Source organism: Eleutherodactylus coqui, chromosome 4, assembly GCF_035609145.1.
Source record: "Eleutherodactylus coqui strain aEleCoq1 chromosome 4, aEleCoq1.hap1, whole genome shotgun sequence".
NCBI classification, from domain to species: domain Eukaryota; kingdom Metazoa; phylum Chordata; class Amphibia; order Anura; family Eleutherodactylidae; genus Eleutherodactylus; species Eleutherodactylus coqui.
The window spans coordinates 74617550-74644639 of NC_089840.1; the positions used below are offsets into that span (position 1 = coordinate 74617550).

The window sequence follows — 27090 nt, forward strand, 5'->3', positions numbered from 1 at the left end:
GATCACTGACCTAATCCCCGTGCAATCCCTAACTACCCATTCTAAAAAGGAACTGAACGCTTCAAAATAAGCGCAAGAAATGGAACAGCCTATGGGTAGGCACCTATCCGCAAAATAACTTCCCTCCCAAAAACACCCTAACAAACGAATGCTCTCTGGAGCAACTGGGAGCAACCTAAACGCAGACTCGATATCCACCTTTGCCAGCTTCGCTCCCTGCCCATACCTGCGGACCCATTTTATTGCGGCGTCAAATGAAGTATACACTACAGAACAAATTTCCGGGTCTATACCGTCATTTACTGACGCCCCCTTTGGGTATGACAGATGGTGTATGAGTCGAAACTTGTTAGGTTCCTTCTTAGGAACAACCCCCAGCGGTGAGACCACCAGGTCCGCCACGGGCGGGGAACGGAACGGTCCCGCCATGCGGCCTAACTGAACCTCCTTAAACAATTTTTTGGTCACCACAGCCGATTGCCGAATCGCTGACGGCAAATTCTTGGTTGTGACCGGAACCCTATGAACTGGGGGGGGAATTCTAAAACCGTCCCTAAAACCCTCAAACAATAAACTCGCCTTATCTCGGTCGGGGTACCTATTTAGAAACGGCACCATCTTTGCCAGTTTCACTGGTGTCATCCCTTTTTCCAGGTGCCCCGAAACCCTTTCCTTTTCCTTTTTTAAAGCACTTTGCTGCTCCATGTGACGTGCCGTTACACACGGAGCAGACGTGCTTGAACCTGCAAGAGTTCCCGAATTTGCATTGGCCGTCGTTAAACTGCCAACACAATCCGAGCCTATGACTCCCTGACTGTCCTCCCTGCCCCCCCCCTTGGGAACCACTGGCCGAGCTGCTAGTCCCGGCCCCCCCCTGAAAGGGCTGACCAAACCTAACTGGGGCCATTACCCGCAACCATAGGCCAATATCTTTCTGATCCCACCGAATAGACGGTCGGATCGCTTTCCGCTGACGAAATTGTTCGTCGTACCTAAGCCACGTTTGGCCCCCGTATACCCTATACGCCTCACCTATCGCATCGAGGTAGCAAAAAAGGCCGGAGCAATTCTCCGGCGCCTTTTCACATATAACGCTGGCCAGAATGGCGAAGGCTTGCATCCAGTTAGAGAACGTCTGTGGAATCAGTCTCCACCGACGTTTCTCCTCCTCTTCCTTCTTATATTCTGTCCTTTTCCCTTTATCTAAATTGAATTTTTCCAAAGGGAGAAGGGAAAAGATCTCGACGTATTCGTCGCGCCAAATCTTTTCTCTAACCTCCTTCTTTAAGTGTGAACCTAAGGGGCCCTCGAAACACACATAAACTTTCCCCTTCGCTCTGTCATCCAGGCGAATCCCTTCCCCATCTTTCTCCGTCTGGACCCCTACCGTAACGGGCGCTACCTGCTGCCCTACAGACGCCCCCGCCGTGCTACCACCCCTAGCGCTATCGTCGGCGATCGACGCATTGGACGGTAGCGTCCAAGCAGCTACTGGCGACGGCCCTGCTCTTGCGTCTTGCTTGCGCCACAACTCCCATAATCCACCCAGAAATAACCCAAAATCACTCGCTGCGCCACGTGTGCCTGCCATCGCCCCCCCATCCCCTGTCCACCCCCCAAAGCTATCTCCCGCGTGCGCAACGCGGCTAACTGCATGTAGTGTAGTGTCCCCGTGTGTTTGCTCACCTGGCTGCGTAGGGGCTGTAGTCCCACCAGCCGCCGATCCTCCCTCCAGCGGATCCGATTCCTCGTCAGAATGTGGTCCGAACTGACGACCGGGGTCCTCCTCTGGCTGCATACGCACCTCCGGATTCGCAGCCGCCTGCCTGCTGCTCGGCCTGGCTCTCACGGGCCGCACTTCAGTTAGTCCATGGACGTTATTGTGGGGCTGCTCTGCTACCACTGGCTCTCCTGTTGAGCGGCCCCACGCTGTAGCTCTGTTCACCGCCGACAGCCCGGTGCTAAGCCCCGCCCCCCTGGCAGCACGGGACCTAGTGCCGGACGCTGCGCCGTGCCGCCCGGCGAGATTCCTCCCGGGCCTGCGCTCCCCCGATGGCATGGATGGTGCAGGGAGCCGGCCCGGAGGGGCCCGTGAGGGATTCTCTGTGCGGCGCCGACGCTGTGGAGTCTGATCAGGGCTCAGACACGCCGGAGCGCGGGCCCTCCTCGTACTCGGCCCTCTCGCCGATGCTGCAGGTGTCTGCCTGCTCCCTCCTGCCTCCTCCCTCCGGCCACTAGCAGTCCCCGACAGCGCTCCCGCTGCTGCCTCCGGTTTCCGGCTCTCCGCAGCAGCTCTCCTTCGCCCCCTTTCTCTCACCGCTGTTGCTGCAGGGGCTCCGGACGCCTCTCCCCCCGACGCTGCTGACCGTGCGGGTGCCGCTTCCTCCTCCGATGGGCCCAGGGCCCCGACGTCCAGGACCCTCATGAGCCAGTCGATGCCCCGCTCCTCCACCGCTCCCCGGATCTTCTCCATGGCGGCCTCCATGTCCGGTAAGTCCTCTTCTGGGCGCTTCCTGACGATCACCTTCGGGCTCTTCACGGACAGGTCTTGGGACTTCGGTCTGCGGACTTCGGTCTTGGGACTTCGGTCTGGGGTCTTGGGACTTCTGTCTGGGGTCTTGGGACTTCGGTCTGGGGTATTGGGACTTCGGTCTGGGGTCTTGGGACTTCGGTCTGGGGTCTTGGGACTTCGGTCTGGGGTCTTGGGTCTTCTCTACCTCTTCCCTCTTCTTCCTCGTGGCCTCCGTCTTCTCCTTCTGCTTCTTCTTCCTCCGATGCCGTCTAGGGATGCTCCTCCCCCTGCTGTTCCCGCACTTTCTCTCTAACTTCCCCCTCTACTCCCCCCTATACTACACCCCCCCCCCTCTTCACCCTTCAATTAACCCTGGCCTCCCCGTTAACCCTGTCATGGGCTGCCTCCATATATATCCCCGGGGGCTACTATTCCGGCGCCTCTCTCCACTGACACTTCTCCTGGGTTACATGCTGCCCAACCGCCCCCCCTCCCCCCACAGCGCACACCAAAGTGTCCCTGCGCAGCCTTCAGCTGCCCTAATGCATCACCACCCTCATGTCTATTTAGAAGTGCGTCTGCCATGAGGAGGAACCGCAGGCACACACTGCAGAGGTTGGCACGGCTAGGCAGCGACCCTCTTTAAAAGGGGCGGGGCGATAGCCCACAATGCTGTACAGAAGCAATGAGAAATAGAATCCTGTGCCACCGCCATCAGGAGCTGCACACGTGGGCATAGCAATGGGGAACCTATGTGTCACACACTATTCATTCTGTCAAGGTGTCTCTGCATGCCCCAGTCAGACTGGTAATATGTACCTTAACAGTAACCGCGTTGGTGGTAATGTGGTGGTGACTGCGGACCTAGTAGCGCGGTTTTATTTTGTTGGTTTTCGGAATGTGGCCAGGATTAAGTGGGCCGTGGCGGGGGGATGGTGGGGGGTCTCTCTTGTAGTGTCGGTAAAGGTGAAATTCTTGGACTGCCACCAGACGAACCAATGCAAAGGCATTTGCCAAGAATGTTTGTTTTCCCTGTTGGAGGAGGAGGGGGATGTTTTTGAGGCACTACGTGTCCTCTACACGTGTCCGTGGTTATATGCACCTTTACAGTAACCGCGTTGGTGGGAAATGGCCTCGCCGCCATCATGTCTTTGGGAAGCCTCTGTTTCCACACCCCAGAGACATACCATTAGCAGCGGTATAGGCAGAGCCCAGAATTCGTAACATTTCAGCCGTAGCATTAGGACAGGCCCCACTAACATATCACTAGCAGCATTATAGCGGGAGCGCAGTCTTCGTTCCATGTCAGCAATAGTAGCACTCAAGACAGGCCCCAGTAACAATTCCGAAGTAGCAGTATAGTGGGAGCGCAGTCTTCGTTCCATTTCAGTAGCTGCAGTATAGCCAAGGCCCAAGTTACATTTATGTAGCTAAAGTGTAGGCCAACCCCACACACACTTCTGTACCATGAGTGCAGGTGAAGAACATACAAATTGCTATGATTACACTGTAGGTGAGGGCCCAAAAAAATTGGTGTACCAACAGTACTAATGTACCTCAGTAAAAATTGGCCATGCCCAACCAAGATGGCAGGTGAAACCCATTAATCGCTTTGGTTAATGTGGCTTAAGTGGTAACTAGGCCTGGAGGCAGCCCAGTTTAACGAAAAATTGGTTCAAGTTAAAGTTTCAACACTTTTAAGAGCATTGAAACATATAAAAATTGTTTCGAAAAATTAGATGAGTGAGCCTTGTGGCCCTAAGAAAAATTGCCCGTTCAGCGTGATTACCTGAGGTTTCAGGAGGAGGAGCAGGAGGAGGAGGAGGAATATTAGACACAGATTGATGAAGCAGAAATGTCCCCGTTTTGGATGGTGAGAGAGAACATAGCTTCCATCCGCGGGTGCATAATACGTATTGCTTACGTATCGCTGCTGTCCGCTGGTGGAGAACAGAAGTCTGGGGAAATCCAGGCTTTGTTCATCTTGATGAGTGTTAGCCTGTCGGCACTGTCGGTTGACAGGCGAGTACGCTTATCTATGATGATTCCCCCAGCCGCACTAAACACCCTCTCCGACAAGACGCTAGCCGCAGGACAAGCAAGCACCTCCAGGGCATACAGCGCTAGTTCAGGCCACGTGTCCAGCTTCGACACCCAGTAGTTGTAGGGGGCAGAGGCGTCACCGAGGATGGTCGTGCGATCGGCTACGTACTCCCTCACCATCCTTTTACAGTGCTCCCGCCGACTCAGCCTTGACTGGGGAGCGGTGACACAGTCTTGCTGGGGAGCCATAAAGCTGGCCAGGCCCTTAAAGACTGTTGCACTGTCTGGGCTGTACATGCTGCTCGATCTACGCACCTCCCCTGCTACCTGGCCCTCGGAACTGCGCCTTCTGCCACTAGCGCTGTCGGATGGGAATTTTACCATCAGCTTGTCCGCCAGGGTCCTGTGGTATAGCAACACTCTCGAACCCCTTTCCTCTTCGGGAATGAGAGTGGGCAGGTTCTCCTTATAGCGTGGGTCGAGCAGTGTGTACACCCAGTAATCCGTAGTGGCCAGAATGCGTTGAATGCGAGGGTCACGAGAAAGGCATCCTAACATGAAGTCAGCCATGTGTGCCAGGGTACCTGTACGCAACACATGGCTGTCCGCACTAGGAAGATCACTTTCAGGATCCTCCTCCTCCTCCTCCTCCTCAGGCCATACACGCTGAAATGATGACAGGCAAGCAGCATGGGTAACGTCAGCAGTGGGCCAAGCTGTCTCTTCCCCCTCCTCCTCATCCTCCTCCTCCTTCTCCTGAACGCGCTGAGATATAGACAGGAGGGTGCTCTGACTATCCAGCGACATACTGTCTTCCCCCGGCTCTGTTTCCGAGCGCAAAGCGGCTGCCTTTATGGTTTGCAGGGAACTTCTCAAGATGCATAGCAGAGGAATGGTGACGCTAATGATTGCAGCATCGCCGCTCACCACCTGGGTAGACTGATCAAAGTTTCGAAGGACCTGGCAGATGTCTGCCAACCAGGGCCACTCTTCTGAAAAGAATTGAGGAGGCTGACTCCCACTGCGCCGCCCATGTTGGAGTTGGTATTCCACTATAGCTCTACGCTGCTCATAGAGCCTAGCCAACATGTGGAGCGTAGAGTTCCACCGTGTGGGCATGTCGCACAGCAGTCGGTGCACTGGCAGATTAAAGCGATGTTGCAGGGTGCGCAGGGTGGCTTGCGGAAATGTGCGCAGAGCCGGCGCACCTTTACGAGCAGGTCTGACAAGTGTGGGTAGCTTTTCAGAAAGCGCTGAACCACCAAATTAAAGACGTGGGCCAGGCATGGCACGTGCGTGAGGCTGCCGAGCCGCCACCAGGTTACGGCCGTTGTCACACACGACCATGCCCGGTTGGAGGCTCAGCGGCGCAAGCCAACGGTCCGTCTGCTCTGTCAGACCCTGCAGCAATTCGTGGGCCGTGTGCCTCCTATCTCCTAAGCTGAGTAGTTTCAGCACGGCCTGCTGACGCTTGCCCACCGCTGTGCTGCCACGCCGCGCGACACCGACTGCTGGCGACGTCCTGCTGCTGCTGACACATCTAGATTGCGAGACAGAGGTTGAGGAGGAGGAGGACAGTGCTTTAGTGGAAGAAGCATACACCGCCGCAGATACCACCACCGAGCTGTGGCCCGCAATTCTGGGGGTGGGTAGGACGTGAGCGGTCCCAGGCTCTGACTCTGTCCCAGCCTCCACTAAATTCACCCAATGTGCCGTCAGGGAGATGTAGTGGCCCTGCCCGCCTGTGCTTGTCCACGTGTCCGTAGTTAAGTGGACCTTGCCACTAACCGCATTGGTGAGGGTACGTACAATGTTGCGGGAGACGTGGTCGTGCAGGGCTGGGACGGCACATCGGGAAAAGTAGTGGCGACTGGGAACTGAGTAGCGCGGGGCCGCCGCCGCCATCATAGCTTTGAAGGACTCCTTTTCCACAACCCTATACGGCAGCATCTCAAGGCTGATAAATTTGGCTATGTGGACGGTTAACGATTGAGCGTGCGGGTGCGTGGTGGCGTACTTGCGCTTGCGCTCCAACACTTGCGCTAGCGACGGCTGGACTGTGCGGTGCGAGACATTGCTGGATGGGGCCGAGGACAGCGGAGGTGAGGGTGTGGGTGCAGGCCATGAGACGGTTGTGCCTGTGTCCTGAGAGGGAGGTTGGATCTCAGTGGCAGGTTGGGGCACAGGGGGAGAGGCAGCGGTGCAAACTGGAGGCGGTGAACGGCCTTCGTCCCACCTTGTGGGGTGCTTGGCCATCATATGTCTGCGCATGCTGGTGGTGGTGAGGCTGTTGGTGGTGGCTCCCCGGCTGATCTTGGCGCGACAAAGGTTGCACACCACTGTTCGTCGGTCGTCAGGCGTCTCTGTGAAAAACTGCCAGACCTTAGAGCACCTCGGCCTCTGCAGGGTGGCATGGCGCGAGGGTGTGCTTTGGGAAACACTTGGTGGATTATTCGGTCTGGCCCTGCCTCTACCCCTGGCCACCGCACTGCCTCTTGCAACCTGCCCTGCTGATGCCCTTGCCTCCCCCTCTGAAGACCTGTCCTGAGTAGGCGTTGCACACCAGGTGGGGTCAGTCACCTCATCGTCCTGCTGCTCTTCCTCCGAATCCTCTGTGCGCTGCTCCCTTGGACTTACTGCCCTTACTACTACCTCACTGCAAGACAACTGTGTCTCATCGTCATCGTCCTCCTCACCCACAGAAAGTTCTTGAGACAGTTGGCGGAAGTCCCCAGCCTCTTCCCCCGGACCCCGGGAACTTTCGAATGGTTGGGCATCAGTGACGATAAACTCCTCTGGTGGGAGAGGAACCACTCCTGCCCAATCTAAGCAGGGGCCCGAGAACAGTTCCTGGGAGTGTTCCCGCTCCTGAGCAGGTGTCATTGTAGTGGAGTGAGGAGGCTGGGAGGAAGGAGGAGCAGCAGACAGAGGATTCGGATTTGCAGCAGTGGACGGCGCAGAACTGTGGCTGGACGATAGGTTGCTTGAAGCACTTTCTGCCATCCAGGACAGGACCTGCTCACACTGCTCATTTTCTAATAAAGGTCTCCCGCGTGGACCCATTAATTGGGCGATGAATGTGGGGACGCCAGAAACGTGCCTCTCTCCTAATCGCGCAGCAGTCGGCTGCGACACACCTGGATCAGGAGCTCGGCCTGTGCCCACACCCTCACTTGGGCCTACGCGTCCTCGGCCACGTCCACGTCCTCTAGGCTTACCCCTTCCCCTCAGCATGCTGTATTACCAGTGATTTGATTTCCCAGGCAGGAAATAAATTGGCGCAAGCCTGCAGGCCAAATATAATTTATTTTCCTTTTTAGCAAAGGGAAGACCCCACTGCGTATATTCAATGAACAAGAAGTTTAATATCTGTGGTGTGGCCCTCAAAAAGTGTCACACAACTATAGTGTAGCAGAGTTATTAACTCTAGCAGAGCAGGTATTTGCCAGTCAGGAAAGACAATGGCGCAAGCCTGCAGTAAACCGTAGCTGGTTGCGTCTGATTTTTGTACGTTGTCCACGCAGCACACACGTACACGGAGACCTTAGGACTGACACAGGCAGGCCAAATATAATTTCTTTTCCTTTTTTGCAAAGGGAAGCACCCACTGCGTATATTCAATGAACAAGAAGTTTAATATCTGTGGTGTGGCCCTCAAAAAGTGTCACACAACTATAGTGTAGCAGAGTTATTAACTCTAGCAGAGCAGGTATTTGCCAGTCAGGAAAGACAATGGCGCAAGCCTGCAGTAAACCGTAGCTGGTTGCGTCTGATTTTTGTACGTTGTCCACGCAGCACACACGTACACGGAGACCTTAGGACTGACACAGGCTGGCCAAATATAATTTTTTGTCCTTTTTAGCAAAGGGAAGGACCCACTGCGTATATTCAATGAACAATAACTTTTAGAACTGTAGTGTGGCCCTGAAAAAGTGACACACAACTTTAGTGTAGCAGAGTTATTAACTCTAGCAGAGCAGGTATTTGCCAGACAGGAAAGACAATGGCGCAAGCCTGCAGTAAACTGTAGCTGGTTGCGTCTGATTTTTGTACGTTGTCCACGCAGCACACACGTACACGGAGACCTTAGGACTGACACAGGCTGGCCAAATATAATTTTTGGTCCTTTTTAGCAAAGGGAGGGACCCACTGCGTATATTCAATGAACAATAACTGTGTTGTGGCCCTGCCTACACAATTCTGTCCCTGTAGTATCAATGGAGGGTGCAATGCTCTGCACTGACGATTTTTAGAAAAAAAAAAATATGCAACACTGCTAACAGCAGCCAGCACAGTACTGCACACGCTTAAATTTGGCCCTAGAAAGGACCGTTGAGGTTCTTGAAGGCTACACTCACTCCTAACACTCTCCCTGCCTATACACCACTTCTGTCCCTAATGCCGGGTGCAATGCTCTGCACTGCCGATTTTGAGAGAAAAAAACAAAAAACACTGCTAGCAGCAGCCTGCACACAGGTAGATGTGGCCCTGAGAAGGACCGTTGGGGTTCTTGAAGCCTACACTGACTCCTAACGCTCTCCCTACAGCAGCACCAGCACGATAGTACTTTCCCTCAGCTAACTCACAAGGCATGTGTGGCGAGCCGCGGTAGGGGCCGACTTTTATACTCGGGTGACATCTGATCGCCCCAGCCACTCACAGCAGCGGGGGTGGTATAGGGCTTGAACGTCACAGGGGGAAGTTGTAATGCCTTCCCTGTCTTTCAATTGGCCAGAAAAGCGCGCTAACGTCTCAGAGAGGAAACTGAAAGTAACCGGAACACCGCGTGGTACTCGTTACGAGTAACGAGCATCCCGAACACCCTAATATTCGCACGAATATCAAGCTCGGACGAGTACGTTCGCTCATCTCTAAAAATTATGTAAAGAAATGAACATAAGAGAGGAAGCAAGGAGATTGCAAGAGGATCTGGATAAGTTGGGGGCAGAAAAGTGGCAAATGAGGTTTAACACTGATAAATGTAAGGTTCTGCACATGGGCAGAGGAATACATGTCACCATTACACACTAAATGGGAAACCACCGGGGAACACTGACAGGGAAAAGGAATTGGGAATTTTTAGTTAATTGTAAGCCTAACTGGAGCAACCAGTGTCAGGCAGCTGCTACCAAGGCAAATAGGATCATGGGGTGCATCAAAACAGGTCTAGGGGCACATGACGAGAACATTGGTCATCCTCTTTACAAGTCACTGGTCAGACCACACATGGAATATTGGGAACAGTTTTGGGCAGCGGTCCTCAAGAAGGGCATATCAGAGCTTGAGCGGGTACAAAGGTGGACAACTAAAGTAATAAACGGAACGGGCGGATTACAATACCCAGAGGGGTCATCAAAATTGGGGTTATTTAGTTTAGAAAAAAAGATGGCTGAGGCCAGTCTAACACGATCGGATTTGAATTGCGGATTCCACGGTCGCCATCCGTGCGGACGATCCGTGGTAATACGTGGGCATTGAAAGGCATGGACTTTCGCCAGTTTGCTCAGACGTGCTGGTAGGAATTGCAGATTCCACGAAGGGAAGAAAAATCTCAGCATGCTGTATTTTAACGCGGATTCCGTGCGTATGGCCTCCATTGATATCTACGGATGCATCCGATCTAAAGTGCACATACAATTAACATTGCGTATGAGCTGCAAAATCGCTCACAACTTGCCTGGAGACCAGATAGAAAAGCCGGAAATCCAACTGGGGAGAATTAGTTTCCGCGATCACTCACAGGTCTTCCGCTGCGGACGTCCACAAGTGGAATCCGACCTATTCGTGTGAGCCTGCCCTGTTATATCACTGATTACTTCAGAGGGGTCGGTCATCCAGGACTTATTCTGACTGCCAGATTCGAGTCGGGAAGCAATTTGTTTCCCTAAAATAAAGAAAATTGGCTCCTACCTCATTGGGGTTTTTGCCTTCCTCTGGATCAACAATGCACATAGGCTGAACTGGATGGATGTCTTTTTCTGGTCATACTACGTTACTATGCTAATACAGTCTGATCTGCTGCTCTACCTTCTTTGCCCATTTCTCCCACCAAATTTTTCCTTTTTAGAATTTTTCACTTAAAAGACATTTAATATAAAAAGTGGAATTGCTCTACAGCCCCCCTGCCAATCAGGATGTGGAGCGAGGAAGAGAACGAGCGGAGTATGCATATATGAACATACATGAACTCACTGGATTCATCTTCAGTTCAGCCCTGCGGAGTTCTATGATGGAACTGATTTGCTGCATTCTGACAAGGGGTCACGTGTTATTGCGGACCTCCAGGGTCGGAGACGTCATTGGTGAGGGACGGGCTGTTGGCTCATGGTAACAATTAAGCAAGTGCCTCTTTCTATCACCGGAATCCCCCGACCGAGCACACTGGTGGAATATCTCTGCAGGGTGCAGCAGAATTTGCAGTCCTACGGTAAATTGTACACCAAAATCCACATGGCTAAGGGCGGCTTTAGACGAGCGTTTATCTTCGTGCGATGCACAGAGAATTCAACCTGGAACGCATGTGCAAAACCAGAAAAAGTGACATGCTCTATTTTGGTGCACATCCATGGTGCAGGTGTGTACCACGCCAATGTGAACAGTCCCCGGCAGTGCAGAAAGTACAGTAAAATGCGCATATAAGTGTGCGACGGCGCAGCCTTTACTGCGCAAAAGGTTGAGCTACTGCATGCATTTTTGCACTGTCGCTCATCTGAAGCCACCATAACATGCAAATTTTGGCATGAAACTGAAAATGGAAGAATTCTGCATCAAAATTGGCACTGGGACCTGCAGATGTTGGTGCAGTTTCCTAACAACTGAAAATATTGGCGTTCGTGTGAAAGTACCCTTAGGGCTTCTGCAGACGGGCGATTTTTCTCACCCAAAACAGAGAATAGAACTTGTTGATTTCAGTGGGTTCCCTCACATTCAGTGTTTTAGCGCTATATTTTCACATGCGTGAAAATATGTGACTTGCTCTATTTCTGTGCGTATAGGCACTATGGAAGTTTATGGGGGTGCGCAAACGTGCAACCCACCCGCATGAAATCGCACACTGAACTGCAAGATTTTGCAGTGTTAAGCCGTTTTCACACGGCCAAGAAAATTGCATTACGAGATTCACAAATCTTGCACGAATATGAACCCCTTTGTCTTGAATGGGGTCATGCACATGAACGATTTCTTTCCCGCCTCGCAGAAAAAAATCGCAGCACGTCCTATCTTTGGGCATGCCCTCGCAACGTCCATTGTTTTCAACAGGGCTGGTGGCAGCGTTGTACCACATGCTAAGTGCACGCAGTGCGATGCAAGGTCTTCCCATTGAAAGTAATGGGAGAAACTCAGCGATCTTCCACCGCGGCTGAGTGCTACTTCCCCAAATTGATGTAAGGCGGTTTTGATATAAAAACGCCTCGCATCTGTGGGAAAATTGCATGTTGGTGAGCGCAATATCGGGACGTGAGGCACTTGGCTGTGTGAAATTAGCCTTAATCGATAAGGGCTTAAACACATAAATAAGGAGACATTCTGAAGTGGGTTTGAACGCTGGGTTTCCTGAAGACCGTGTCATTAATAGATGTTAAGCCATTAACCCTTTGCAATCCAATTTTAGATTCAGGGTTTCCTAGAGGGGCTCTCTCTTTCTGCCATTATACAATGGCGCCATCTGCTGGCTAGAGCCAGTACTGCGGTATGGGACATGTCGGAGAGGCCACCGACAACAGAGCGGCCAGTAATATACAGTAAGAATACCCTGCCGGATGTCTTCCGACAGCGGAGCTGTTCAGCGTTCAATCAGAATGTCTTAAAACGTCAGACAGTTGATTGGAAAGGGTTAATAGACGAACTGTGTTATGTTACGTGATTTATATTTCTGTTCCAACGGGACTGATCTGATTACAGCATGACTGATACTGTTCTGCCATTGTTCTTATTTTGTACTAATCTTATAATTTAGTTAGCAACAAGCCATATTAAAGGAAAAAAGGCTAACAAATTAAAGGTACCAGAATTCAGTTGGATGATTCAGATTGACATTTGGAATATAATGGCAATAAGTGGAAACATTAGGGAAATTTTGCCCAGTCACCCTTTTAAGCCCCAAATCAGACCAACATGTTACTTGTATTCGGACATGATGACACAGGACTTAGATTTCTTTGACCTACATGCTGTTGTCCTGGCAGTACATATATGTAATTTATCTGGGATCCTCAAAGAGACCCAACATGTGGCTTCCATATTTACGACCAATGTGGTGCCTAAAAACGGATAAAAGATTTGTTGTTCTGCACAATATTTGGACACATTTCATAAAATGGGGACAGATAAAACAAACAGGTATATACCCCTCCCATATACTGCACACATACCGAATATACCACAAGAAGAAGCGATTGGTTATAAAAAGGGTTTATTTTTTTATATATTTTTTGTATAGTAACAAGCACTGTATGTAGAATGTACAGGCACAATAAATACCCATTCATGAGAGCTTACAATCTTTTTTTTTTTGCAACTGAGGCACTGAGAGATACAGTGGTTCCCTCAGGGTTGCACAATGCCGGCCCTAATGCTTCCAAATAGATCTGGAATATCAAGGTGTCTTCTCGTGAAGGCCAGCTCAGTACCTGACATGGGGGAGAAGTGGTATATTGCTTTTGTGCTCTATATTCCCCACGCTGTCACATAACCACTCTGCTTGCAGTTCATTAAAAATACTGGTGCTTCCCTGTGGTACCACTCAAAAAGTTTAACAGAAACTTTCTCACGTTACTTCGTATTGGACAATAATAGAACAAAGGAACATGAGAAGATACTAAGATGCACCTGTTATCTACTTCTTCAAAGGAGGCAGATATTTTATTGGTAATTCACTGGGAGGCAGGAGGCTCGTGTAACTCCTGCCTCGGTGATGTGGATTGCTAGCTTTTTCATGATCTCTAACCTTCTTGATGTGTGTAGGTGACAGGTGCACGCTAATGTCCTTTCTTAATCTGCGCATTATAATCTGGAGTGTCAAAATACTGGTTCTAAGGGAACAACCTTAGAAATATTATTTTTCATTGCATTTTTGTCTTTATTTAATTGAAAATTACTTTGTCGAATGCCTAGAACATGATCAGGAATGAAGGAGCCTCCAGGAACCTTTAGGCTCAACTTCATATGACACATGTAGATGTGTATTGATTCTGAAAGAGATCTCCGATTTAGGACACAATTCTGGAGGGGGTATATAACGTGTTCTTCTCTGCCATCCCTCCGATCCACCGGTTTCAGGTCCTGTTTTCAGTCATCCAACAGACCAACAGATTACCTTATCCCCAAACTAGGTAAAGTCCCCTGGTGCAAGCACCGAGTCATGACTGACTCCTAGGATGACGTTTACTTGGCAAACTGTTTTTGCAGGGTGGTTTGCCATCGCCTCCCCCAGTCATGTTTACCCCCCAGTAAGCTGGGTACTCATTTTACCGACCTCGGAAGGATGGAAGGCTGAGTCAACCTTGAGCGGGCTACCTAAATCACGCGGGGATTGAACCCGCAACCTTCAGGTCGTAAGCGCCACACGAGGCCCTATAATCCCCAGACTACCAGTGCACTATACCTGCTCTCTGATTGGCCAGTGCTGCTCATGTGATCAGCACTGGCCAATCAGAGAGCAGTGCACAGTGTGCATTAGCTAGATAAAAAAAATAGCTACAATCATTTTGGGCAAGGGAAAGCAAGGCTCAAAACCAGCAGATCGGAGGGGCGGCAGACAAGAACATTTGCAGATAATACAGCCCCCTAGTCCTCCAGTCCTGGGAGAGAATTTTGTCCAAATACCAGGGGGCCACTTGAATGTTCTTATTTTCCTGAAAAAAAATCTGAACATAATGAATAAAGGAAATACTAACATAACCAATATACTTTGAGAACAACAAGTCACTGATAGACCTGGCAGTAGTAATGTCTTATATACCCTGTTCTGCACAACAACAGGTTTATCGGGATGACCGGAGAAATACATTAACGTTTAGCAGAGGGGTGCACTGGAGTGAGGTAACGGTTAATCCCCAAATATATTGGAGGACACCTATGATATTGTACACCCGATATCTGAGTATTCGTATGGCAGATGATGTGATGAGCAACCAAGAAGATTAGGTCACCTTCTAGTGGTTTACAAAATAAAAGCATATATTTGGTTGCTCCGTGTATGGCAATTCTCATAAATGTCCCCCAAAATATCTGGAAAAAAATGAAGAAAATAGCACAAAAATCTAATTAAAAAAAACCTATTGAGAACAAAGAGACATACAAAAATTTGGAACACCATGATCAAGGAATAGTGCGACTTTAAGGGGAAAGAAAGAGAAATGTAGCACACGTCAATTAGATCAGCTGGAGTGATTATAAGAACGAAAATCAACGTAGGGGAAGTAGACATCGGCTTTCTGCTTCATCTCACTCATTTGGTTGTCAAGATGTTCTGAAGATAAAGATATGCGACAAGGAGTTTCTCCAGCTCCATTCATCAGAAAGCACTTCACACAAACAATTCTATGTCCAGATATAAAAATACTTAATCATATCATGCAAGGAACATAAAACATCATATCCATATTAGTAATTTATAAAAAAAAAAAAAAAAAGGAGAATCAGACAGGTATTGCTTAAGAGGACAGACTAGAAATCAGTGACACCACCCTGGATGCTGCACCCGACTAGTTAGCTGGGCATGGTGGAAGAAGGTGTGCAGCAACGACTAGGGTGCCACATATCACCAATTCCTGGCTGGTGAGCATTCGCCAGGTTTAAGGATATTATGGCACAACATATATGCATTACAACAGAGTTTATTCTCATCGCCTATACTGACATAGAGGATGGATGCGTTATCCCTTTTATAGTGATATGCCTGCCTTTATCTACTATAACTATATGTGGAAAGCAGCAAGTTCCATTAGTGCAGAGAGAGAGCGTTCAATGAACAGGTGCATATTCTCCATCGGAATGCACCAGAGACTGCAGGCATCATGCTGCAGGATAGTTGACGAACACTTCCATGGTGTTGGGATTTTCCATTGTTTTCCTGCTGAGCGGGTTTCATAATACCCATTTGAAGAATGCCCCAAGGATGCAGTTTACCATTTTGCAGAACAGGCATCATCAGAGGCAGAGATCATGCTAACTGGATCCTGTGTAGAATGATAAATCCTGCTATCAATCCTGAGCACCCAGAAAAACAAATCCAGACGGCGGGGAAGGGGGGGGGGGGGGGGGATAATCTCCAGTCTTATGGCAAGTTAGTACAGTGATCACGTCACCAAGAGTTACTGCAGAAGTATGCATCCCTTTCTTGACGAAGGAAGAATCTCCAGTCCAATGACTCAAATTAATTCACCTATGTGCCGCATTCCCCAAAATACAGAATAAACTTTGGATTTTCTTGTGTAGTAGGAATTATTGGATTTCTATGACAAAGAGATTCGGCTTCCTGTTCCGAGAAGAAGGTTGGTTCACAGGCGGGATGCTGGAAATTGAAATATGTTCTAAGATGGTGACTTTATGCTGGAGTGATACCTTTCCGTAGAGTGTTTGGAAAGAAACATTTTGTGGATACAGGCCTAGCATCTACCTGACGTCATTTACACGAAGGCTTCATGATCAGGAGTGCCGTTTATTTTGAGATATAGTTTAGAGTCTTCAATCTTCTGTTTCCTCTGTCGTTTCAGGCTCCGCTTAAAGAAGACGAGGTAGAGCGGGAGGCAGAATCCAAGCAAGCTCATTACCAGCAGTCCAACATTGACCTGTCATTAAAACACAAGGCCAAAACTTCAGTTGGTGAGATAAAAGGGTCAGACGTTACGCAAGATGCCTTACATCAGCCAAGCAGATATGACATTGGATCATTCTAGTGAGATGACGAATGGAGCTTTTACAGATTTTGCAAGTCAGTCGGCACTCACTAAACTCATGGAGCAATAATTACTACTGTATGTGCCTCAACAATCATTAGTACAAACGTTTAGGCACATGGAGTTCTACACAGTTGGTTTTTGGTGCTTCCTAAAAGATACGATCATTCAATAAAGGGGTGTTTGCTCTTTTGTTGGCTAATGGCCAACACCTTCACATGGGCAGAAGGTCAGGGGAACAAAAGTTCGAATGAACATTTCTTCCTGATCATTTGTGTCACAGCGCACCAGCAGTGTCAATATTGCAGCGCAACATCTGCGACACGGAAGCTGGCCCAGGCTGGTGTCATGATGTCAGCCCCGTCCATGTGAGTGGAGTTGTTGCATTCGCCCTACCATTTGGTTCCAGATGCCGACCAGTTCACATCTATCTGATTGTGTGTGGTCTGATTGGTCAGCAGGTGTTATACCCAGCCGGCTAATCAACCACTGTTAATAGTATATATATATATATATATATATATATATATATATATATATATATTCCAGCCCCACCTCTCAGAGAGCGTTGGTTATTCCTCTGTTGGTGGAGTTCTGGTCCAGTTCACGCTCCCCCGGTGTCATTATTCATTCAGATAAGTACCTGATGTTCATGCTTGTATTGTGGTGCTACATCTGCTTCCTATAGTGTGGTGACTGCTGCTATTAACATCTGACCATTGCCATCCCATCTAGAGACAGTTTAAGAAGCCCCCAGGCTCCAGACATGGGTCTGTCCTCATCCCCGCTTTAGGCAGGGCTTTTCCCGTATTATGAGATTTCCCTTTTTTCCCCTCATTTAGTATCAAATTGGTTGTTTGGTTCTCCAAGTTTTTCTAGACTACTAAATAGTCTCCAGTCTACCATCCAGGCTGGAGCCTCTGCTGAACTCTTTTTTTCTTTTACGTTGCCTTTTACTTCATTTCAGGTTGAGCACTAGTTTAGGTTATCTAACCAGACACTATTAGGACTCAGAACGCAAGAAAGAGTTTAGGCATAGTAAAGTCTTTGAATGTAAGATAGCGGCTTGGTTTTAGATCCATTTGGCTAATGCCTAATGGGGTCTACTTCCAGCAATATATGGACTGTTAGAGGTAACTCCAGCAGTGTGAGCCTAATCATTATCCTATGCTCATTTCTTCATTTACTAGCCACCACTGACCTTTTTACCTCTAAGATAACTTGTTAGAAGTTCTCTTTGCAGAATTGGTTCCTGATGAGTTTTTTATTAAACAGAAACGCTTTGAACCACACTATATAGACTGAACCATACTATTCACACCAAATCGCTAGAGTGTATATTATTCCTTTTGGACAACTACTACATCTGTGATGTCTAAACCAGATTCCTAAAACACCTCGTCCAATCTGCCCATGTAAATCTGCTGTTCTTTTGTGGTTTTGTAGAGTTATACACATTTTCAAGAATACATAATGGTATGACTGGTTCTATTCAAACTAAATGGATCCTTACCCAAAGCGGATCCCCATTCAAGGGTCCCATCATAGCCAAGAAAAGTGGCTGCTGAAGCAGTGCAAAGAGAGCGCTAATAAGAGATTGAAGTCCTGTCAAACTGCCAAAATGTGTTGAAGGATATCTGAAAAAATAGACATGACAAAAATATGCACAATTGATTATCTCCATTTCCATTGTAAAAAAAGCAGAGATTTCTATATGCACTTCTGTAATTGAAGCATTTTCTTTGACAGTGTAATGAATCAGGTCTAGAACTAATCCCCGGCTGACGTGGTGATATCATTGGGTATTTTTAGCCATTGCCTTGCTGTGCTATTGACAGGACTACTTACTGCGAGCGATAGAAGAATATGAATGTGCACATAAATTGTCCTGTTGTCTCTGTCATATGATTTACAGCCATGTTGCCTTGCTAATGTCAGTAGTCTCTATGGTAGTAATAGCTGGAATATAACCCATGAGATGCTACTGGTTCATATGGCAATGCTAGATTATTGAGGGTTTATATGGAAATTAGCTGTTAAGTGTCATATTAACAGTTTTTTTATATACTGTAAATAAGTTGAATATATATATATATATATATATATACATATGTGTATATATATATACCTCCTATCCATAAGAAATGGGCAACAGGATAGGAATGACCTTTATGTGTAGTGCAACTAAAGCAGACCAGCACTCCAGAGTCATTGGGATACTTACACGGCGGCATAAAGCCCTCCCACAGCTGAATGGATGAATCCTCTCACTATTGTGTGCAAAATAAAAGACAGAATCTGTAAAAGGAAACATAATGTGCATGTCATTATAAGGCCCTTTTGTAATGAGTGGAACACCAAACAATACTCATTTATTGTGAAGAGCAAGAAGAACAATGAACAGGAAATACTGTGTATACAATGGAATTCCTGGAAGGACTCTGTGTTCCAACATACCTGTAACGGCAGGTTAGGGATAAGACATGTGAATCCAAATCCCACCAATAGGAAGTTGGTAAAAGCAAAGGCCCTTGTGGCATTAGTGATCTTCTGAATCTGACGATCTGGTTTCTTCTTTTTCTTTGCATCTCTGAAAAAAATGAATAAGGAATGAAGAATTTAACAAAATATTATAATAGAATGTGATTAGTAAGTACATTTTAAAGGAATTGTCACCTGCAAACTCTTTCAGAATACGACAGCTAATTTTGGCTATGGCTAGTTAGGAATTTGCTTTGCGGTAATGTAGTGTTACATGGTAGCCATTCATATGAATATCTGTCCATGTAATACAAGGACAGCTAGAGTCTGCCAGAACAGGAGCCGCTCCCACGGATGTCTGTGGAAGTCTTCACCTGCCAAGAAGCTGACAGGCAACAATGACGGGCAAAGGGGCCTGTCATTGTTGCTGTAGTCCCTTAATTTCACTGATCAGCAGGGTCTTAGCACCTGGACCCCAACTGATCAAAACTTTTGGCATGTCAAAAAAGTTTTTAAAGCACTCTTAAAGAATGCAATACGATGCTCTCATGAAGTTCTACCAAACCAAAGTTAGATCCTCATAGGGTTTGGTTCAGTAGAACTGCAGAAGGGCCAGGTAATTTGGCTGTAATACGAACACTAAGATGCAGCAGAATTATGGCCTATATCTAGCCTCACCTTTACAATATGATACCTTGATTACAGAAGATGAGATTTGATTATATACTCTTTTGTCCAGAATGGCAATTTATAGTCATAAAATGAATGTAGAGTTAAAATAAGATCTAGAACACATACTGAGGAGCATCCTTATCGTCATCATCATTGCCATCATCACAGTCCTTCAGCCTCCAGTCCATAATGTAGCCAATCACAGGGGCTGTCATCAGGCACAGTAGTTGTAAAACACCAAAGATGGATGTATACAAGCTCACTGTAAAACACAAAAACAGCTATTAATTTACTATTTCATTATAAGTAACATAATAAACACATTTACTGTAAATATCACTGGAATGTGATAAAAGAAGAGTTGAGGAATGCAAAGTCATCTGTATGGTAAGAATATCATAAGAATAAGTAGTGCAAATACAAAGTACAGGGAACATAGACCTACGGGATAGTAAAAAGGTAATCGCACCGCTCCAACATGCAATAACAAAGGTAACAAATGTCCTTCTCTGAGTTCCCCTGAAGACCTGCTGCTGAGAATGAAGCTGCACTATGCTTGTATGATATGTTTCAATGCAACCAGTTGGGAGACGGATTTAAAGGCTATGGGGATATTTTTTTTATTTAAGTTCATATAGGCCAACAATCATTTTTATAATAGGGTTTTATTTAACATTTTCAACCATTTGGCTTCTGCAGCTTTTATGTATCACAGCGCATAGCAAGCTGCAGAATGTTATTCACTGGCAAATCTGTTAGATGGCTCAGTCTCCCATAGCTGAACTTTGATTTGCTCATAAGATCACTGTAGTTTGATTATCACTATCGTATGCGGCGCTCAGACAGGGCTCCAAAAAATGCTGATAGAGTTTCCTTAATAGCTAAACTCTTAGCTGTTATGCCGAGTCAGCATAGGCCCAAAGTCTGCAGCTACTCTACAACTAGACCTTGAGGACATCGCTTCAGCTGTGGTTTATGACCATGCACATCACTGAATTGGCTTGAGTAGTTCCAGTTATATGTGTGAACACCAAATGTGAATCATAATTTGGATCGGCACAAGTTCTTTATGGGGTATAACCTATACTGAGAACTCGGCATGAACATTAGATAAGAATGTTTTTACATTTTTTGTATATTAGATTGTTGATCTCCTTTAAACTGTCATAGACAATCAGGGTTTCCCCCTTTCTGTAAATTTTTTGGACAGTCCGTAAAAATAGTAAATTTTTTTCCCAGTGTCCATAAAAATCATGGATGTGTCTGCGATTTGTCTGAAGCTGGAGGAGCTTATACAAATCATTATGACTGAAGTTATCAGCGTTTTACAGTTCACAGCAACTGCTGCTAATGCGCTCATATCAGTATGCAGAGCTTCAGACCTATAACCCTTCTAATCTTTATGGCTCATTATGGGTTTCCAATGAGGCCATAAAAATGGCTGTATGTCATTTTTTGAAAAGTTGTCCAGACAAAAATAAATCATGTTGGCAACCCTACAGACAATCCTGCCCGTCTGTTGTGAACACTGTAAGGGTGTAAGGCTTAATAGAAAGACATATGTCCATCTAGTTCAGCTTATTACCCCTCAACCCCAATGTTGTTCCAGAGGAAGGGAAAAAGCCCCATGAGATAGAAGCCAATTTCCCTCATTTTAGGAGAAAAATATTCCAGTCTGGAAATCAGAATTATCCTTGGCTCAACAACCCTTCTGAAGTAATTGTCTTGTCACTTAACTGTTTAGAGTATTGTGAAATTATGTGAGGGTCTAGGCAATGACAAACAACATAGATAACAGGGTCAAGAGTCGGAGGGGTCCAAAAATAAACAACCATTTGTTAAAGGGGTTATCCTCCGTAGAGGTCATCAATATCAGATCACTGGGGTTTTGACTCCCAGCACCCCTGCCAATCAGGTGTTCTAAGGGGCTGTAGTGCTGGGCTAAGTGCAGCAGCCTCTTCTTCGGGTGTGAATCAGGTTCATTGATCATGTGGCCCTTTTTGCAGCTCATTTACATTCAAATGAATAGAATTCAACTGCAATACCAGACAATGTACAGTGCCATGTCATTGCCCCTTCAAACAGCTCATTGGCAGGGGTGCTGGGAGTCAGACCCCCACCTGTCTGCTATTGATAACCTACTCTTAAGGCCCATTTAGACCCAACAATTCTCGCTTAAAAATCGCTCGGACATCGCGCAGTTTTCGTTAACAAGTTGTTCATCGTTCGTCTTTCAGCAAGCTGAAAGACAACGTTGAGCCTTATCGGTGCCGTGCGCCGAGTTCTCAGCGGGATACAGCTGATACTATTGTTTCAGCTGGTATCCCAATCGGAGAACACAGCCAGAGTATGAAGATGACAGCGCTCCAGCTGTGTTCTGCATATCCTGCTCAGGGCAGGAGTATGCAGAAGATAGCGCTCCAGCTGTGTTCTGCATACCACGCTCAGAGCGCTCAGCTGTATACCAGCTGTGTGCTCCGTGAACACAGCAGAAGTATGCAGAAGACAGCGGTCCAGCTGTGTTCTGTATACCCCGCTCGGAGCGCTCAGCTGGATACCAGCTGTCTGGTCCGTGAACACAGGAGTATACAGAAGACAGCGGTCCAGCTGTATTCTGTATACCCCGTTCGGAGGGCTGAGCGCTTTAAGAAGACAACAGCTGTATACAGAAGACAAGTGGCCCCACTTGTCTTCTGCATACCCCTGTATACCAGCTGAGCACTCCGAGAAGACAAAAGCTGTATACAGAAGATAGCTGTTCCGCTTGTCTTCTGCATACAGCGTGAGCCTTCATTTACACACTTAGGCAAAGTGAACGCTCAAAACTGTCAGTCACTGCCATGTGAGCAAATTTTGAGCGATTATCTTGCCATGTAAAGGCACCCAGCGATTATCGCTCAAAGGTCGCTCAAAAGACATCATTGTGTCTAAATGGGTCTTTAGGGGAGGCCATCAATATTTCAATCCCATTGAAGGGACGCAATCGCCACCAAACAGCACCATAAACTAAGTTATGCTGCTGTTTGGGAAGCTGGGGGGATGTATATTTTATACTCACCCACTCCACAGCTCCTGTCCTGCCCCCTGGTGAAGTCAGAGAGTCATCTGCAAATGTGACTCTTTTCAGACCACCATGCGTATGCTTTCCCCGTAATCTTCTATAGGATAGCATGCACACATTGGTCTAAAAAAAGTCAGATTTTCAGACTGTGTGCGTATTTCACCAGGTGAACACAGAAACCGAGGAGCGGGGAGTATAAAAAAAATACATCCCCCGTCTCCTATCATAACCTAATATATGATTCATTTAACTACAGTTGGGTTGTACACAGCAGTTACTATTCTCTATCCTCATTTCAACATTTCATAGAGGAATCATTGTTTAAGCCAAGAAGCATCTGGAATTCCCGCATTGTTGTAATTTCATGAGGGTGACAAGCTATATCACTTTCTAAATGTCTGTGTGGGCAACTGCTCATACAGTAAGTGGCTCATGGTGCCAAAGGAGAACTAACAGCAATTCACACTTTCAGATGGTGCAATAATAAGAAAACCAGAGGGACATATGTAACAATACTTTATCCATAGGGACAGAATTATTCTTCATCTTAGCTCTATCTCTCCCAGCTTACCCGTGTGCATCACTGTATGAAGAAAGCAAGGCAGCATGTGACAGCAGAGGAAGCAACACAAGAAGACCCGAGTTAGCACAAACTGCAGCAAGTGCTTTTAGTTACACACACATAGGAAAACACATCACAATGGTACAAAGAATGACTAATATGCTGACATAATACTGGATTCAGCCTGCCGGAGCAAATGGTAACCGCCACATGTCTTATGCTTCTGGAGTGTGCCTACGCTGATTCAGCGACCAGTACACAGAAGGGGAAGTGAAAAATGTGTTACTGTAAAAAATCCACTTCACATGAGGAAACTTGAACTGATGCCATGCTACTTGCTAAGTATTGAACTTGTATACCATTTTTAATACTCTTAGTTTGAAGACCGAGTTTAATTTGGCACTTTTCTACTGAATCCAGCTCCATGCAAAATGACTCCGACTCCATTGATTCGACTCAACAGCCCTGTCTTCAACAATCCTAATCTTGGAAGGGCTTCTACAGATGAGCACACAAAATCACTTCCGCAAAACACAGAGAATAGAGCCCATTGATTTCAATGGATTCTCCCACATTCTGCGTTTTTGCGCTCAATTTTCACGCGCGCAAAAATATACACGATATGCACCATAGGAGTCTGTGCACGAAATCGCACGCCGAACTTTGTGATTTCGCTGTGTTAATCGATAACACCGGGGACGGATGTGAACGGGCCCGGCAGCGCAGAAAAGTAGAGTAGAATAGGCAGATCCGTGCACGATAGCGCTCCCTTTAGAGCGCGGATACATCACAGTATAGCAAGTGTGCGTACGCCTATGCAGGAGCTCCTAAAGTGACCTTTCAGGCACTAGCTCAAATTTGATATGTAAGTGCTCGCTCACATCTGCGTCAGAGGTTCCATTCAGAATAGCTCTCTACCCCTTTGTGTAGAGGGAGAGAACTTTCACTCTGCATGCTGCATGAGGCAGGCGCAGCCCAGCTCCAAGTCAAACTTCATGACTCTGGTGACAGAATCCCTTTTAACCCTTTCCAATCCACTGTCTGATGTCTTCCTACATTCTGATGGAAGCTTGTACAGATCCAATGTCAGAAGACATCCGACAGGGTATGCTTACCGTCTATGGCCAGCCACTCCGCTGTCGGAGCCTCTCTGGCGCACACACACTGGCTTTAGCCAGCAGATGGCACCGTTGTATAACAGCAAAAAGAGAAAAGCCTTTTAGGAGACCCTGAATCCAAAATTGGATGGGAAAGGGTTAATAGTGCAGTCATTTTTAGCAGACTACACTAAGCATGGGTCACCACATTCTTTTCCCATTACTAAGATCCGCACGAGCCGAGAAGTTACTATAACTGGAGAAACAAATGCTCTGGAAGTAAACTATATCCAGCCTCGGTTAATGCTGCTCGTGCTCTTCATGCGCACTTTGCTTTATGCTCCTGTTCTATGAAGTCATTTTCGCAGACGCGGTCCCTTGAGTTGCATTCTCCTCATATGACCTCACACATTACGGCTCTTCCTCCAGGGTAATATCAGGAAACATGAACTTTCTGGCGGTCGTGGATCTAAAAGACGGCATGTTCTGAACGTAGCAGCTGCAGAAATAACATTTGTATCTAGAGCTTTCATACCTGATCTAATGTGTTGATACAAATCATGTCTGTAACCAAAGGCTTTTGTCTTTGGATGGGATGCAAATATTAAAGTTTTCTGGGGGTCTATAGGAATGGAGATTGATTTGCTATGTATTTCTAGCTAGGCTCCTATGTATATAATTAAATATAAAGGTTCTGCTGGAGATCTCTGTATACGTGGTTTCCTTCTCGCTCCTCGCACGCCCCGGTCTGATCTGTGTATTTTTGCATGCCTGCGAGCCTGCCTCATAACATGACTTTCATTTCATGGTTTCATCGTTCTTGATAGATCAGGTTCAGACTGGATTTCCCTCATTGAACTTCTGCCACAAATCATTTTGCAATCTGGGATGAGTAACCGAGGCAAACAGCACATGAACTCATCACTCGCTAAAAATAGTTTGCACATCGGAGGGCGCTGCAGAGCTGCAGACATGTCACTTCTCCATTTTACCGTCTGACAGATGGACTAAATAATGTCCGGAACGGTCAGGGATGTATTTCCCAGGGCTCCTTCTCATTGTGAGGGTAGATTTCACATTGGTAGCATATTAGGATCTGTATTATGGCCTGCAAAACCAGCACCCTGTCCAGTTCTCCATCATCATAGGTCTCTATACTAATCTACATTTGGATGCTGTATTTGTGCAGCGCCCCTTACAGACGTCACCAATGTTTAATGTCCTCAATGGATCAATAGAAGGCTATTTTTAATGTCTTTTTTCACAAACTTTTTTCCCCTGTTTTTTTTAAGTTTTATTGGGGTTAAAAGGCAATTTATTTATTTTTTTAAGATTTATATTTGTTTGTCTTTTTAATTCTTATATTTACGCTATAATAAAATATATGAATGGGTCCCTCATTTTGTTTCAGGCATTTGTGTATAGATTTGAATTACAGGGCGCATACGGCGACGGTTTTGGTTGGCGTCGGTGGTGGCTCATTTTCTTTTTTTAAGTATATATTTTTATTTTAATCTGTCATTTTTTTAAAGTTATTTTTGTAACTATGTTTTTTAACATCTATGTCATATAAGACCTCTGGGGGCAGTCACATTGTATTTTTTTTATATATTTCACACTTTTCCACTGTAGCTAGGGCATTTATTTAATGTGCTTGATCCTTAAGGGGTTAATGCAGCTGGAAAGAGCAATGTATACAATACAGTATAAGGTAGAAGTGAATAAGCCCCACACAGAGTAAATAACCATGGGTAGTTAGCTGACAGGAGTCTGCTGCCTCAACAAACACCTCAGGCAGGACAATAACCGGCGCCCATGTAGAGGCGGGTCTAGAATATACTCACTTCCATTATGACTGATTGGCCAGCTGGGGGAAACATCTCCCTGTTAGCCAATCAGTCCATACACCATAGGAGATCTTATAGCAGGGTTGAGAAAAGAGCACTTGAGCCCACTAAGGGATTTCTGACAGACGGCATCTCCGACACTTTCTACAGTGACAAGAAGAAGGCAATCAATAGTACCCAGCGCCAAATGCGCTGAAGGTGAGGTCAAGTGGGTCGGCGCAGATGTCCTGACATCACTCTGGCTCCAGTACCTGATTGAGCGCTGCAACATTGGATAGGAAGAACTACACGTCTGAGTCTTGCGGCCATAATACATGCCCTAATACTCAACCATGTTGCTGCTGTCTGAAATTGGCCTTATGCAGTTTACTTGCAGTTTTTGATGTTTTGAAGCCAAAGTGGGAATTATATTAAATTATAAGGAGGATCTGTTGGCTCTCCTGGCATGTCTGTGTTTGTAAATAAGTGTATTCTCCATGAAATACTTTTTTGACTATATGTTGTGCTGTTTCTCTTTTGTCCTTCCTAAATATTTATGAATAAATTGACAACTGGGTGTTACCATTTCCCTTGTTAAAGGGGTGTGTCCGTACACAGTCTGATACTGCGAACTAGTAATGTCTAGTTGTCAATCTAATCCTAACTTTCAAGGAGGAATAACAGAAGGACAATACAACAAGGAGATGCAAGAAAAGATGCTCCAGAATCAAGAATACAAGTATGTACACAAATAGTCATGTCAGGAGAGCGACAGGTCCTTTATAAGGACTGAACTGTACTGCTTAAACCTGGCTGTAGGCATATATTAACCCTTTCCAATCCACTGTCTGACGTCTTAAGACATTATGATTTAAGGCTGTACAGCTCCGATGTTGGAAGACGGCCGTCGGGGATTCTCTTACTGTATATTGCCAA

At 46.7% G+C, this 27090-nt stretch overlaps 1 protein-coding gene across 1 annotated transcript in view; it reads right to left on the minus strand.

Moving 5' to 3' along the window:
- Window positions 1-12951: 12951 nt before the first annotated feature.
- The window catches only part of SLC43A2 (solute carrier family 43 member 2), a 73008-nt gene continuing 58869 nt past the window's right edge, over window positions 12952-27090 (minus strand). Inside the window, exons 10-14 of the mRNA XM_066599669.1 lie at window positions 19735-19870; window positions 18913-19045; window positions 18680-18753; window positions 17969-18092; window positions 12952-16347 (exon numbers count right to left, since the gene is read on the minus strand). Coding sequence (XP_066455766.1) covers window positions 16186-16347; window positions 17969-18092; window positions 18680-18753; window positions 18913-19045; window positions 19735-19870 — 629 coding nt within the window. The 3' untranslated portion in view covers window positions 12952-16185. The remainder of the gene's footprint in view (window positions 16348-17968; window positions 18093-18679; window positions 18754-18912; window positions 19046-19734; window positions 19871-27090) is intronic.